We start from the raw sequence: 15,797 nt of genomic DNA, 5'->3' as shown, positions 1-15,797 counted from the left end.
CCTCACCATTACCATGAATACAGCCTGATCAATGGCCATCTGCAGCCTCACAATTGCCCATCAATGCAGCCTAATCAATGCTCATATACAGCCTCACAATTGCCCATCAATGCAGCCTGATCAGTGCCCATATGCAGCCTCACCATTGCCATGAATGAAGCCCAATCAATGCCCATCTGCAGCCTCCCAATTGCCCATTAATGCAGCCCGATAAATGCCCAACTACAGCCTCACAATTGCCCATCAATGCAGCCTGATCAATGCCCATCTACAGCCTCACAATTGCCCATCAGTGCAGCCTGATCAATGCCCATATGCAGCCTCACCATTGCCATAAATGCAGCCTGATCAATGCCCATCTGCACCCTCACCTCAGATTACTGCTGCCTCGGAGGGGAGGGAGGGGGGGGGGGACGGGACGAGCGCCATCAGATTACATACAGCGAGAATCTCCTCTTTACTCAGCGGCCTTTTTAATAGGAAGTCCCACTCCTGGGGCGGCTTCTATGATAGACAGAACACTGGTCCAATGCCGTCCCAGGAGAAGGGACTTCCTATTACAGAGGCCACTGAGTAAACAGGAGTTTCTCGCTGTATGTAATGTGATGGCTTTCGTCCCATTCCCCTCCCCGTTCCCTCCTAGGCAGCCCAAATTGCAGTATCGGCGTATAACACGCACACGCTATTTGCACCCGATTTTTAGGGTGAAAAAGTGAGTGATCTACGCCAATAAATACAGTACTTTAAAAAAGATGTAAGAGCGTCTATAGTATATATTTAGAAATTAAAAAAAAAAAAACATTCCATACAGCATAGAAACAAAATCAAAGAAAATATACAAGGTGACAATAGTTAATATACTCTCATGGGGGTATTGTACCCCGGTAGTGTGTGTGCATGCTGGTAACTCCCTCTAGATCAGTGTTTTTCAATCTTTTTTAGTAAAGGCATCCTTTAAAAACATGAGCAAACTTGAGGCATCCCAGTCTAAATTGCAAGACACTAAACTAACAATCTTATATCTACCAAAAACAAAACATGTCAGCGCTATGGTACCAAACGTAGGCTGCAAGCAACAACAAGGATTGATATATAAATCCTGATGGTATGTGTAAACAAATAATTGCAGCGCCACCAAAATAAATGTGTGTGAATGAATGAAATTAATTAATATGTGAAATTAATCCAAATAAATTCAAAGTAAAAATAAGATAATTGCAGTATGTGAGTGTAGTTATACTCAAAACCAGCCTTTTTCAACCAGGGTGCCTTGGCAAAATGCCCCAAAATTGTATACAATCCAGCGGGTGGATCAAGACTGCCTTTTAAATCAAACAAAAAACATGCCATGCTTCACCATTAACACAAAGGTGTGATTGAAAAAATGTATTTGTAACCATAAACCTATATGGGTATACTCTATACTAAAAAGAAAATATGGTATTCAATAAGTGATCAAGTCAATATGTGAAAAGTCCATAAGTGCCACACTCAAGATGGATGATAAAAATATCTATGTATAAAAAATTGATACAAAAATGAAAATAAACACAAAAATATTAGAAGTAGTGTAGACCATAAACTCTGTGACTGTCCCTTTACGTCAGTGGTTCTCAACTTCGGTCCTCAGGGTCCACTAACAGGACAGAATTTAAGTATTACCTTGGGGAGATGCAGACTAGAATACTGCAATCACTGAGCAGTAAATGATATCATCTGTGATGTATTTCAGTTATCTTGCAAACCTGGCCTGTTAGTGGGTCCCGAGGAAAGGAGTTGAGAACCACTGCTTTAAGTGATTACTTAGAGGTTCCCACAAACAGTGCTCTGAAACATATCCATGATCTCTGATCCCTCCACCAGATGTACTCTTACCGGAGGGGAATGACCACACTTTTACATGGTCTATGTGCGCTTTTGTGCCTCCCAGAGGACTAGAACTGCTCCAAAACTTGGGATATCATTCAATGCTTCTTAATATGTGTTTGTGAATACATTTATTTTAAAGATAAAGCACTATGTTTGACGGTTCTTCTCCTTTTTTATGTATGGATGCATGGAGCCACCCAGAGCTGGTGCAGCATATTAAGAAGCATTGAATGATATCCTAAGTTTTGGAGCAAGTTCTAGTCCTCTGAGAGGGACAAATAATATAACAGATTCTTCCAACCACGCTACATAGTAAGAATGGACGAATCTCCCACTGCGACTGTTGTATACTGACAGCCAGTGTCGGTGGTTGTCAGAATACCAAAACAGTTTTGGCATAGGATTGGATACAGCTGCTGTTCAGCCAACAATTTTTAACAAATTGTCCAGCTTCCTAGATTTTTTCATCAAAGGATGTCAGGCAGGAGTGTGCCATCAGGTCCACCCACAATGCGAATTAGATTAATGAATGGCCAACTTAACATTCATCCTGTTATGTGGCTGATAACAATGTTTTTATAAAATAAGGCTTTGTTTAAATAGCGAGTTCAAGTGCAAGGCCAGGGAAAAGTTTTTGGTTTTAATAGAGCAGTGAAAGATTAGAACCCCTGGGTTTACTGCTATGCTGTGTTAGAGAGATTTTTCATTACTTCCTGTCATGGTAATAACAGTTTCACCCAACAGAAAGTGAAAGAAAACTGAAAAATGTATCATACCTACTGTAATGTTCTGTTCCTGGTGCCTATCCATGGCAGCATACCACATGTATGCTGGCATGGAGGCACCAGGAAAATGGAAAATTGTATCATACTTATCATAATTCTACTTTCCTGGTGCCCACCTGTGGCAGCATACATGCGGTATGCTGCCATGGAGGCACCAGGAAAATCTGTAACAGGGACTTTGACAGCATTACATTTCTGACAGGGGTTCTGGCCTTACAGTACTCTGAAAAAACAACAATTTTTACTTCTGTCTGTGTTGGGTGGGTGACCAGTCTATTTTGTTGTTATACCTTACATAGGTCCAAATTATCATTGCATACTTGGTCATTTTCTGGGAACGCCTCATTGGTAGTTGATTGGTAGTCTACTCTGGTCCAGGTATCCTATTCCACTGATTGTTAAGCAGTATGACGGAGTGGGTGGCAATGTATTATGCTTATCATTACAGTATTACCGGTAAGTATGGTGGACAGATTACGACCCTGAACTCCTCAACATCAGTGCGTTCCACCTGCCCACCTTGCTGTCTTAATGGTGACGTTCACAGGGTAGAAGGACAGAAGGCTTTGTCTATGATTGCTTAGGTACGAAACACTGACATGTGGGAGGTGTAGGAGTATGCTGAGTGCCCTGTGCCTGACAAGTACCAGTTGGATTGGGGGGAGTTATGTGGTTCTGGGTTAGTAGGTAAACATAGACATCGTAGAAGTAGACACCCTATGGTGCTTGCCACCGAATTGCTGCTGTATCTTCTATTTTTTTTATGGTAGAACAGAGACATTATATGCAAGGAATGTTCCCTGATATAAAAGTAAATGCTAGGGGAGCATTTATATATCTACATATAAAATACAATAATTGAAACATGGACTATCAAGTAACAAAAATATGCAACTGACATCAAAAACAACTTTCAGGTAAGTGCTGCAAAAACAACTTAAAAATGTGATCACTTATGCCGGCTATATATGGTTTGAATCGCGGCTGATTTAACAGGGACCAGCTGAGACTCGATCGATCTATGGGTAGGATTATTGCACCCAAGTTGATCCATCCATCAACTTTATGTACTACCAGCATGTCGGATTTCTAGCATGCAATTATTGCCAGTGGCTATAGCTGCTAGCAATAATCATTGTGTTCTCCCAGCAGGGACGGCTCCATGTGCCCCCTGCAGGGAGAATATCATAGTTCCACGGGACTGTGTTGATGGGGGAATGATTTTCTTTCCTGCAACCACGCATAATCTATGGCCTGCCTTAAGAAAACTCAGCATAATATGAAGAGATACTAAGAGCTGACTTTACTCTTCTGAACAATAGGGAGTTTATTGGGTACTTAATCACATAAAGCCAATGACATTCCAGTGACAAATCAGAAACCCTGAGGCTGGTCCTGGAAATCAGAGACAATTACCAACTGGGTTTGAGAAGTAAAACTATTTTGTTTTCCAGGGTCCTCTCCTGCGCTGGTTGAAAGTAAACTTCAGTGAAGCATTCATTGCCTGGACTCATATAAAATCCCTGCGGGTATTTGTGGAATCTGTCCTCAGGTAAGGACCAACATGACAAGTCAACATATGGTGACAGGATGCGAAGAATACATTTACATATGTAATGTTTGAAGGAGGAGTGAAGAAAAATACTATAGTTACTTGAGTGACAACTCTCAGTCTGCTGGGACAGCTGAGATCACATCCAAAATGGCGGCACCAGGGCTTTTGAACGTACACAAGGAATGCCTTTAAAGATAAACTACTTTCTATAAAAGACAAAAAAAGGAGCAAAAGTGTGCCTTTTAGTTGTTGATTGGGAAATGGGTAGGGGAGCTCTGGTGTGGAGGTACAGTGATAAGGAGGTTTCAGGTGATGGAGGTTATCAGGGTGGTGGGAAGGGGAGTGCAAATACAGTGCGAACTGAGGGGTGGAGGGGGAGGTGGTGCAGTGATGATGAAGTGGGTGGTTGCAGGTGTGATGGTGAGTGGTGCCTCTCCAAGGAGCTGTCAGCTGTAATTCCAAATGCAATCTTCCCTGCCAGCAAAAGAGGCGGGTGAGGGTAGGTTACAGTGATTGTGTAAGGTACAGCAGAACGTGGGGAGTAGGAAGGTGGTGTGATCTGGGGCCATGCCGTACTACAACACAGATTCTGTAGTTTCTTGCTGTAGGGACCGTTTTGGATGTGATTTCCCCTGGATATGGATGTTGTAGATGGTGTTTGCTTACATTTAAATGTAATGTTACTGCACATGTGTAGTAGCGACACAATGGGATTGATATACTAAAACTGGAGAGTGTAAAATCTGGTGCAGCTGTGTATGGTAGCCAATCAGCTTCTAACTTGTTCAATTAAGCTTTGATAAAAAACACCCTAACGCTGATTGGTTTCTATGCAGAGCTTCACCAGATTTTGCACTCTCCAGTTTTAGTAAATCAACCTCAGTGTCATTACCTGCATATGTCAATGTGGGAGTGGTTAAATAATATATCTAATGACTACCAATTAGGAGTGGGGCTACATAATATTGTCACTGACCACCAGTGGGGAGGAGGGGTTAAATAATATTATTATAAATATTATGGAATATTATTGCGTCCACTGACACCAGTGCTAAGGACTAGTTTTGGGGCTCCCAATACCAAAGCTGGAGGTTATTATTGCTGCCTTTGATATAAATGCTGAGAGTTATTATTGGGGCCACTGACACCAATGCCATGAGTTGTTATTATTGCAGCCACTGCAACTCCAATGTGGGGGGTTCTTATTGCATTTACTAACACCAATTCTGGGAGTCATTTCATTCATTGACACCAACGGGGTTATTATTGTGGCCACTGACAACCACTACTGAGCGTTATTATTGCAATTACTACTACCAATGCCAGGGGATATTATTGCGGTCATTGACACCAATGCTGGGAGTTACTATTACTGACACCAGTGCTGGCAGTTGTTATTGTATCCACTGACAACAATGCAGCAATTCTTATTGCATCCATTGGCATCAATGCTTGGGGTTATTATTGTGGTCAATCATTATGACTAATAAATTCAGTGTAAGTCACATTTAGCACTTCATGAAATCTGGCCCTCTGTTCTCTTAAAGCAAAACTGTAGTTCCCCTGTAAGAAACAGCGAGCGGGCTGTCTCCTTATTGCAAAAAAACATGCAATGTGTTTTCTGCAATAAAATGCCCCCACCTGCCTGCTTGCTGTTTTCTCTGTAGCTGTAAACTAAGCTGTGCATGAGCAGCTCAACTTACAGTGCTAGAGTAGGCTGGTCCCTGTGTGCCAGGATGACTGGTTCTTGCAAATGTGCAGGTGTAATGTCATCCCATGCTGGCCAATGAAGAAGATGCTGATGCCAGCGAGGGAGCATTGAAAAGGTGGGTTTAACCCCTTTAGTTCTGCTTTAAGTCTTGTTATTATGATTTAGAGTATATACCAGGGGTCGCCAACCTTTCTAAATGAACGGCCAGTTTACTGTACCTCAGACTTAAGGGGGGCTGGACTGTGGCCATTGGGAGCTAAAAAGGTCATGATGTCAGTGGGAATAAACAATGCCCCATCTTTGGTATTGGTAGGAGGAATAGCATTCCATTGTTGGTGTCAGTGGGAGGAATTATGCTCCATTGTTGGTTACATTGGGAGGAATTGTATCCTATCATTGTTGTAATTGGGCCCCATTGTTGGTGTCATTGGGAGGAATTATGCCCTATCTTTGGGAGAGGAACTGTGCCCCATCATTGGTGTCAGTGGGGGGATCAGTTGATGAAAATAGTGCCCCAAGGGCCAAATAAAAGCAAGCAAAGGGCCGCAGTTTGGAGACCACTGGTACAGGTCCATTTAATAAAATTATATATCATCAAAAAGTTAATTTATTTCAGTAATTCAATTCAAAAAGTGAAACTCATATATTTTATATAAATGCGTTACACACAAAGTGATATAATTTAAGCATTTTGTTTTAAATTTTGATGATTATGGCTTACAGCTAGTGAAAAACCCAGAATTCAGTATCTCAGAAAATTAGAATATTACATAGGACCAATAACAAAAATAATTTTTAATACAGAAATGTTGGCTTACTGAAAAGTATGTCCATGTACAGTATAGTATGGACTCAATACTTGGTCGGGGCTCCTTTTGCATGAATTACTGCATCAATGCAGTGTGGCATAGAGGCGATCAGCCTGTGGCATTGCTGAGGTGTTATGGAAGCTCAGGTTTCTTTGATAGCGGCCTTCAGCTTGTCTGCATTGTTGGGTCTGGTGTCTCACATGTTCCTTTTGACAATACACCACAGATTCTCAATGGGGTTTAGGTCAGGTGAGTTTGCTGGCCAATCAAGCACAGTGATACCATAATCATTAAACCAGGTATTGGTACTTTTGGCAGTGTGGACAGGTGCCAAGTCCTGCTGGAAAATGAAATCAGCATCTCCATAAAGCTGGTCAGCAGAGTGGAGCAAGAAGTGCTCTAGAATTTCCTGGTAATGTTGCATTTCATTTGGAAATCAAGGTTCCAGAGTTTGGAGGAGATGCACATGTATCCAAGTTGCATGATTTGAGGAGCCATGTCATCTGCTGGTGTTGGTCCACTGTGTTTTATCAAGCCCAAAGTCAGCGCAGTCCTCTACCAGGAAATTCTAGAGCACTTCATGCTTCCCTCTGGTGACCAGCTTTATGGAGATGCTGATTTCATTTTCCAGCAGAACTTGGCACCTGACCACACTGCCAAACGTACCAATACCTGGTTTAATGATCATGGTATCACTGTGCTTGATTGGCCAACAAACTCGCCTGACCTAAACCCCATAGAGAATCTGTGGGGTATTATCAAGATGAGGGACACCAGACCCAACAATGCAGACGAGCTGAAGGCAGCTATCAAAGAAACCTGGTCTTCCATAACACCCCAGGAGTGCCATAGGCTGAGGGCCTCCATTCCACGCCACATTAATTCATGCAAAAGGAGCCCTGACCAAGTATTGACAGCGTACTATACTGTACATGGATATACTTTTCAGTAAGCCAACATTTCTGTAGTGAAAATACCTTTTTTTATTGGTCTTATGTAATATTGTAATTTTCTGAGATACTGAATTTTGGGTTTTCACTAGCTGTAAGCCATAATCTTAAAAATTAAAAGAAAGAAATGCTTGAAATATATCACTCTGTGTGTAATACATCTATATAAAATATATGAGTTTCACTTTTTGAATTGAATTACTGAAATAAACTAACCTTTTGATAATATTCTAATTTTATGAGACGCACCTGTATATACAATATAAACAGCTGTCATTTAGCCAATGGTAGAAAGAAAATGCCGCTAACTTTGTAGAAATTGCAATTTACCAACAGCTAGCCTACAACTGTCTTTTCACTTATGTTATAAATGGCACCGACTGCTTGGTACTTCTTGTAACTCATATTCAAATCCCTCTTTGGCTCAGGTATGGTTTACCGGTGAATTTCCATGCAATGATTTTGCAACCCAACAAGAAATCTATGAAGCGACTGCGAGATGTGCTAAATGCCCTTTTCAGACACCTGGATGAGGCAGCTGCTGCCAACATGAAAGATGTAAGTAAATACAGAGACCACAGAGGGCCCATAACACATTGCATTAATACAACAAAAATCTTCCATGCAAGTGAAAGTAGATATACAGTAAACCATAAATAAAGGGTATTTAATTTGCTAAATCAGTGGGTATCATAAAAAAAATAAAATAAAAACTTGTTTTAAGCTTTTCCTCTATCCAGTGTTCCATATGATGGGACAACCCAGGGGAAAAAATTGGCAGACAAGGATGGAGCATTGTCAGACAAAGTGACCATATACAGCTTACATGACACTTTAGTAATTGGGTGTACAACTACTTTCAGGGCTGCTGATAGAAATTGTGGGGCCCCGTACCTGACAGCCCCCACCCCCCCCCCCAAGAAAATATTAAAGCTATATTTCGCTAAAAATACAATAAAATTATTATCAGACCCAAATACAACATAACTCACAGAATTCCTGCTAAATCTAAAAAATAAAACTGAGTTAATAAATAAAAATGAAGATGAGATGAAAAAAATATACAGGATGGGCAGTCCCTCTGTCAGAGAGACAGAGGTAGAGAAACAAAGTTAGAGAGATAACAAACTCAGGAGCACAGCTAACATTATCCAGTGTTGAGAGGGGGGGGCCCACACAGGGAGGGGATTAGTGAGGGACAACTGTCTCTTTCTCAGCAGATAAAAGCTGGTAGCAGGGAGAGGGGGAGAGACCAGCTTTCAGCTGCTGGATCAAGCGAGACACAATTGCCGTCCATCACTAATCCCCATTCCTGTGTGGGGCCCCCCTGTGTGCTCGGTCCCCCTACAAAAGGACCGGTGCGCCCCCCCATCAGCGGCCCTGACTACTTTAATAAATGTAATGTATTTTTCATTACTTGTAGTAACATCGGAAGCCTTTGCTGCCTATAGGAGTTTTACATTGCATTAGTTTAGAAAATACATTTGATGTGTTAATGAAACGCAACTGCGTTAATTTGTGTATTTTATATATGCTTGGAATTCAGCTTTGATTAATGCAGTCCAATGTATTTTTTCAATGTACTAACTGCAGTTGATGTTTTCTCAGGTTAACATGGATATCCCTGGCTTACAGCTGAACACGCAAGAATATTACCCCTATGTCTGTTTCAAGATTGACATGACCAGTATAGACTTTGATTCTTAGTGCTAGAACATTCCTTTAGAAGATGTAATAGTGAACTCCAGTTACACTGTTATTGATGCCTAGTCTGTTATAGCACCAATGGACCCCGTCATGCTCTGAGCTACAATCACTATGTCAAGCCAGTAATATGTGATCAAGCTGCAGCTGCTGTCATTGTCCATCATGCAGACATAACTGCAAAGTATTTATATGTAAATTATATTTTAGAATATTTGTGAGAGGCTGCACTTAATGGCCACTTGTCTTTCTTAAGCTAATCATGTATGTAAAATTTATAGTTTATGTGTACAGAACAATAGCACCACAATGGGTTAATGTGTAAAAAGTAATCTTGGGACTTCCTGGTCATGCTAAAGCCATACTAGTTTTCTTTTAGATTCCCAGCAATACAGTTATGGATGCAACTAGCATGTCTCCTGTGTCCTGTCTCCAATCATAGAAAACATACAAAGGGATGGTATATAATAACAGAAGCCAGAGAGCTTTGCACCACAAGGAACTGAAAATTAGTGAAGTCATAACCACTGCCTTGATGTCCAGGGGAGCGGTAAAAACAGGTGGCTGATCTGTGGTTTTATCATCCACTGACTGCCCACTGGAAATCTAAAATTACAGCCTGACAGGACTTACTCGGGCTGCAGAGTTTGAACTGCGGCATGTCAAACTTGCCTATTGAGATCAATGGGGTCATGCTTGTGTGGTCCCAAAATGTGAAATTGTCATTCGGCAAAAAAAAAAGTAAAATGAACAAACTCAGATTTTGGAAGATACAAATCTTATGGACCATTTCAAACAGGTGGTTGATCCCCGTTTTTACTGTCTGCTGACCACCCACCTACCTACTAACACTGCAGCTGCACTTACGCCACAGAGCAAAGTAGTCATATGTAACTCGGCTTGCGGAAATATGCAGCATTACCTTTCAAACCCAACCATTGATATCAATGATGGGACTGTGCCATGATGGTGAGCCACCCGCTTTGCTCACATTTGCAGTGTTGTATTTCAATATAGAATTCCCATTGGGATTTAAGAAAAAAACTCCTGAATGCCTAGCAGCAGCTGCTCTGCCTCTCTTTCTCCATTCCTCATGGATTGCTTTTTAGAGGGTGGTATTGCCTGCCGCTCATGTGAAAGAGCCCCAGATGTAAGGAAACGAATCAGTTTGTGACAGAACTGAAACGATTAGCCAGAAACTGTATATTCAGACACTGAGAAAGTGATTTGTGACAGCCAATGCTGAACAAACTCCTCCCAAATTACTAAAGATATTACTGAAGGAGGGTGATGACCTTAATATAAGTCAAGAACTTACAGTGCCTTATAAAAGTATTCATACTCCTTGATATTTTCCACAATTTGTCATGTTACAACCAAAAACATAAATGTATTTTATTTGGATTTTATATGATAGACCAACACAAAGGCACATAATTGTGAGGAGGAAGGAAAATGATAAATGGTCTTCAACTTTTTTTTACAACTAAATACCGTATTTATTCACTTATAATACACACATTCGTATAACACGCACCCTTATTTTAAGAGGGAAATTTAAGGAAAAAAAAGTCACAGCCCCCTTTACAGTACATAGCCCCCCTCCCCTGCACAGTACACAGGCCCCCGCACTCTCAGGAGACCCCCAGTCTCCTGGGACAGCACTGCCAGCATACTCTACAGTTAAGACAAAATCACTGCCAGTCCCTTCCACACTGCTCCTCCTGTGTCATTGTCATGTGACCGCTCTCCTCCTCCAATATAAAGCTACACTCGGAGGAGAGCAGCCAGAAAAAAACTGAGCTATTGAGGTATTTAGCAGCTTTGTTTTACAATGACATTGACACAGGAGGAGCAGTGTATGAGAAGGGGCTGGCAAGTGATTTTTTTCTCAACTTTAAATTATGCAGGCAGTGCTGTCCCAGGGCCAGTAGAGGTGGGGCAGCCGGCCTGACCCCCCCCCCCCCCGTGTGGCACCCGGGGCAGACCACCCAATCCCCGCCCCCAGTTGGTAAAAAAAAAATATCTGTGTATAACACGCAGGCACTGTTTACCCTCTATTTTCAGGGGGAAAAAAGTGTGTGTTATAAGCCGATAAATATGGTATGTGAAAAGTGTGGCGTGCATTTGTATTCAGCCCCCCCCAGTCAATACTTTGTAGAACCACGTTTCGATGCAATTACAGCTGCAAGTCTTTTTGGGGATGTCTCTATCAGCTTTGCACATCTAGAGAGTGACATTTTTGTCCATTCTTCTTTGCAAAACAGCACAAGCTCTGTCAGATTGGATGGAGAGCGTCTGTGAACAGCAATTTTCAAGCCTTGCCACAGATTCTTAATTGTATTTAGGTCTGGACCATTCTAACACATAATATGATTTAATCTAAAACCATTCCATTGTAGCTCTGGCTGTATATTTAGGGTCGTTGTCCTGCTGGAAGGTGAACCTCCGCCCCAGTCTCAAGTCTTTTGCAGACTCTAATAGGTTTTCTTCTAAGATTGCCCTGTATTTGGCTCCATCCATCTTTCCATCAACCCTGACCAGCTTCCCTGTCCTTGCTGAAGAAAAGCATCCCAACATCATGCTGCCACCACCATGTTTCACAGTGGGGATGGTGTGTTCAGGATGATGTGCAATGTTAGTTTTCCGCCACACATAGCGTTTTGCTTTTATGCCAAAAGTTCAATTTTGATCTCATCTGACCAGATTACCTTCTTCCACGTTTGCTGTGTCCCCCACATGGCTTCTCACAAACCGCAAATGGGACTTCTTTTGGCTTTCTTTCAACAATGGCTTTCTTCTTGTCACTCCTCCATAAAGGCCAGATTTGTGGAGTGCACGACTAATAGTTGTCCTGTGGACAGATTCTCCCACCTGAGCTGTGGATCTCTGCAGCTCCTCCAGAGTTACCATGGGCCTCTTGGCTGCTTCTCCGCTTAATGCTCTCCTTACCTGGCCTGTCAGTTCAGGTGGACGGCCATGTCTTGGTAGGTTTGCAGTTGTGCCATACTCTATTTTCGGATGATGGATTGAACATTACTCCGTGGGATGTTCAAAGCTTGGGATTTTTTTTTTTTTTATATAACCTAACCCTGCTTTAAACTTCTCCACAACTTTATCCCTGACCTGTCTGGCATGTTCCTTGGCCTTCATGATGCGGTTTGTTCACTAAGGTTCTCTAACAAACCTCTGAGGGCTTCACAGACACAGCTGTATTTATACGGAGATTAAATTACACACAGGTGGACTCTATTTACTCACAAGGTGACTTCTGAAGGCAATTGTTTCCACTAGATTTTAGTTAGGAGTATCAGAGTAAAGGGGGCTGAATACAAATGCACGCCCCACTTTTCAGATATTTGTAAAAAAATTTGAAAACTATTTATCATTTTCCATTTACTTCACAATTATGTGCCACTTTGTGTTGGTCTATTACATAGAATACATTTACGTTTTTGTTTGCAACATGACAAAATGTGGAAAATTTCGAGGGGTAGGAATGCTTTTTCAAGGCACTGTACCATGCACAAATATTATTCATGATTGAATTAAAGTAGGCAAAGCACCTTCTGCTGTTAGCAAGGTACATTAACAAGGAAAAAAGTTCCCAACACTTAATTCTACTCCTGGAAAACCTTTATTTCCAACGAGTCTCCAGAGAGACCCTTGGCTTGTCCATTCAGGGTCAGTAAGAAGTTTACCCAGTGACCACCTTCTACTCATTACCCAGTGCTCCCTCGCTGCTTGGGGAGCAGCAAGGAAGCAATAGGCGAGTTTAAAGTGGGCTTTTAATAGACACTACAGGGTCAGTTTAACTTCTAATTTAAACTCTAATGCCGCGTACACACGAGCGGACTTTACGGCAGACTTTGCCCGGCGGACGGGATTTCGTCGGACAATTCGATCGTGTGTGGGCTCCAGCGGACTTTGTTTTCTCAAAAGTTGGACGGACTTAGATTTGAAACATGTTTTAAATCTATCCGTCGAACAGTCCGCTCGTCTGTATGCTAGTTCGACGGACAAAAAGCCACGGTAGGGGCAGCTATTGGCTACTGGCTATCAACTTCCTTGTTTTAGTCCGGTCGTACGTCATCATTCGGAAAGTCCTTCATAAAGTCCGTCGAAAAGTCCGCCGAGCAAAGTCTGCCGTAAAGTCCGCTCGTGTGTACGCGGCATAAGGGCCACTTTACAACCTGGCATCCAGGTATGTGGTGTTAATAACTACAAGTGTGTTAAGGCAGTAATATGGACTTGCACAAGTTTTTGCGACACACACTTCGTCACAGCGCACAAAAATATGTTACTGTGCATTGCAGAGGGTTACAACATGTGTGTTCCCTTAATGCCTTGGGTGCCATTGAAAATGAATGACGCAACACGCTAACACATGCTAACCATATGTGCTCATTAAAGCAATGCAACAGTATACAAAACTGGTAAAAAAAAAAAAAAAAAAAAGATAAATATAATGCTTCAAACAATTTATGTATATGTTATTAAAGTTGCCTTACTATTTCAATCCGCAGCTGTTGTATTTTTCAAAAAGTGCTCAAGAATTTTTTTTGCAATACTGCATCCTACGAGTATCCTATAGACCAGGGGTCTCCAAACTTCCCAAACAAAGGGCCAGTTTACTATCCTCCAGACTTTAGGGGGCCAGATAATATCAACGCTGAGATCAGGGGGGGGGGGGGGGGGATAGTGCCCTATCAGTGGGAGGAATAGTGCCCCACCATTGGTTTCAGTAAATGGAATAGTGCCCCATCGTTGATATTAATGGGAGGAATAGTGCCCCATCGTTGGTGTCAGTAGAGTTATGCCCCACTGATGGTGTCAATGTTAGGAACAGTGCCTCAAATCAGTGGGAGAAATAGTGCCCCAAAAGGCCAGATAAAGGCTAGCAAAGGGCCGCAGTTTGGGGACTACTGTTATAGACGGTGTACAGAACATTCATTGATATCGCATGTTCTGCTCACTTGCTTGGCTCATTCCAACCCAGACGACTGTCTAAAGCTGACTACACACTATGCCAGTTTTGACCAGTTCCTGATGAACTGGCCCAAATTCACCAAAGTTCCCCATCAGGTCCCCTTACATTTGATTGACAGCGGATGGCGGTGGCCGAGTCTATAAGCTGCTATTGGATTAAATAGCGGTTATGGATCTGCCCACTGTCGTGCGCTGTCAATTTACAGCAAGGTGGACCTAATGGGGAACTTGTCTCAGTTCACCATCAGGCTTCTGTTCACCACAATACAGAACGCCTGAATGACAGGTATATAAATAGGTGCAAGCAAAGACAATGTCAGTGCGGAGGTCCAATGGACTTCTAAAGGGTGTCTGCAACACCCTTTATGAATTTCCCCCTCCTTTCCCAGTGCACTCACTCCCTATCCGACCACTGCGCCTGTCACACAAACAAGATGTGAGGCCAAGGAGTTTTGTAGTGTGGTGGGTGGAGCCTGAGAGACTAATTCCCTATCAGGTCCGCCTTGCTGTTGATTGACAGTGCACGGCAGTGGGTGGATACATAGCTGCTGTTCAATGCAATATGCTATTGCCATACTTCTGTAATGACATTACCAGTATTCCTGAGCCCTTACATATTTTAAATTAAATGACAACTAAACATTTGTGTGCTCAGAAGGAGGAAGATGAGAAGGCTATATTTTTTTTTTAAGCAAGCAGTGATAAGTATCTGAATTTGACATAGTATTAACCTCTTGCTGTAAATCAGGGCTGGTGTGTGAGGGGAAAAACTTGGACATGTCTTTTTTCAACCTGACTAACTATATATGTAATGATGTAAGTACAAGGAGCCAATCAGTTCATTTGCTAACGAGAAGCCTGGTGGTAGGAGGAGAGTGACAAAGATGAGGGCATTGCTGGCTGCTTCTCTAGTCATAGGCTGGGGTGGATCAAGTACAACCTGGGATCTGAGAAAGGGCCTAGCCATCAGACAAAGGACATTAGTGGAGGAAAGGTAGTACTGACAGGGAAATCATTGGATTGACAGTGAATATTGCACTAAAAGCTGTATTTCAATATTTTAACTTTTAATGGACTGTTCATTTTATCTAGTTATTTTTGGATAAAGTTCTGCTTTAAAGAAGCTTTGTGCACTCAAAAGAAGGGAATTCCTGCATGGGGTACTTTATGTTTCAGAACATTAAAATAAATTGAAAGGAATGCTTCAATTCAAAAAGAGTCTACACTTTGAGAATGGTGCCAATCACATCACTGACATCAAAGGCACTTCATCCCACTTAGTGTTCACAACTTGTGGTGGGTTATGGAATTCTAGGCTAGGCAGAGGCCTTAGGAATTATATAACAGGATGTATTCACATGTTCAGTCTCTCACCCAGCAAAATGACTAGTGAATATTTATGACGGAGGAACAATCAACCACCAG

At 42.0% G+C, this 15,797-nt stretch overlaps 1 protein-coding gene across 1 annotated transcript in view; it reads left to right on the top strand.

Annotated features, from left to right (window-relative positions):
* The window catches only part of ATP6V1C2 (ATPase H+ transporting V1 subunit C2), a 75,832-nt gene extending 66,039 nt beyond the window's left edge, over positions 1–9,793 (top strand). Inside the window, exons 11-13 of the mRNA XM_073625384.1 lie at positions 4,109–4,206; positions 8,108–8,237; positions 9,288–9,793. Of these exons, the coding sequence (XP_073481485.1) occupies positions 4,109–4,206; positions 8,108–8,237; positions 9,288–9,386 (327 nt within the window). The 3' untranslated portion in view covers positions 9,387–9,793. The remainder of the gene's footprint in view (positions 1–4,108; positions 4,207–8,107; positions 8,238–9,287) is intronic.
* Positions 9,794–15,797: the final 6,004 nt, after the last annotated feature.

The sequence above is a fragment of the Aquarana catesbeiana genome, linkage group LG04 (genome assembly GCF_042186555.1).
Source record: "Aquarana catesbeiana isolate 2022-GZ linkage group LG04, ASM4218655v1, whole genome shotgun sequence".
Lineage (NCBI taxonomy): Eukaryota > Metazoa > Chordata > Amphibia > Anura > Ranidae > Aquarana > Aquarana catesbeiana.
This window is presented reverse-complemented; position numbering and strand designations above follow the sequence as displayed.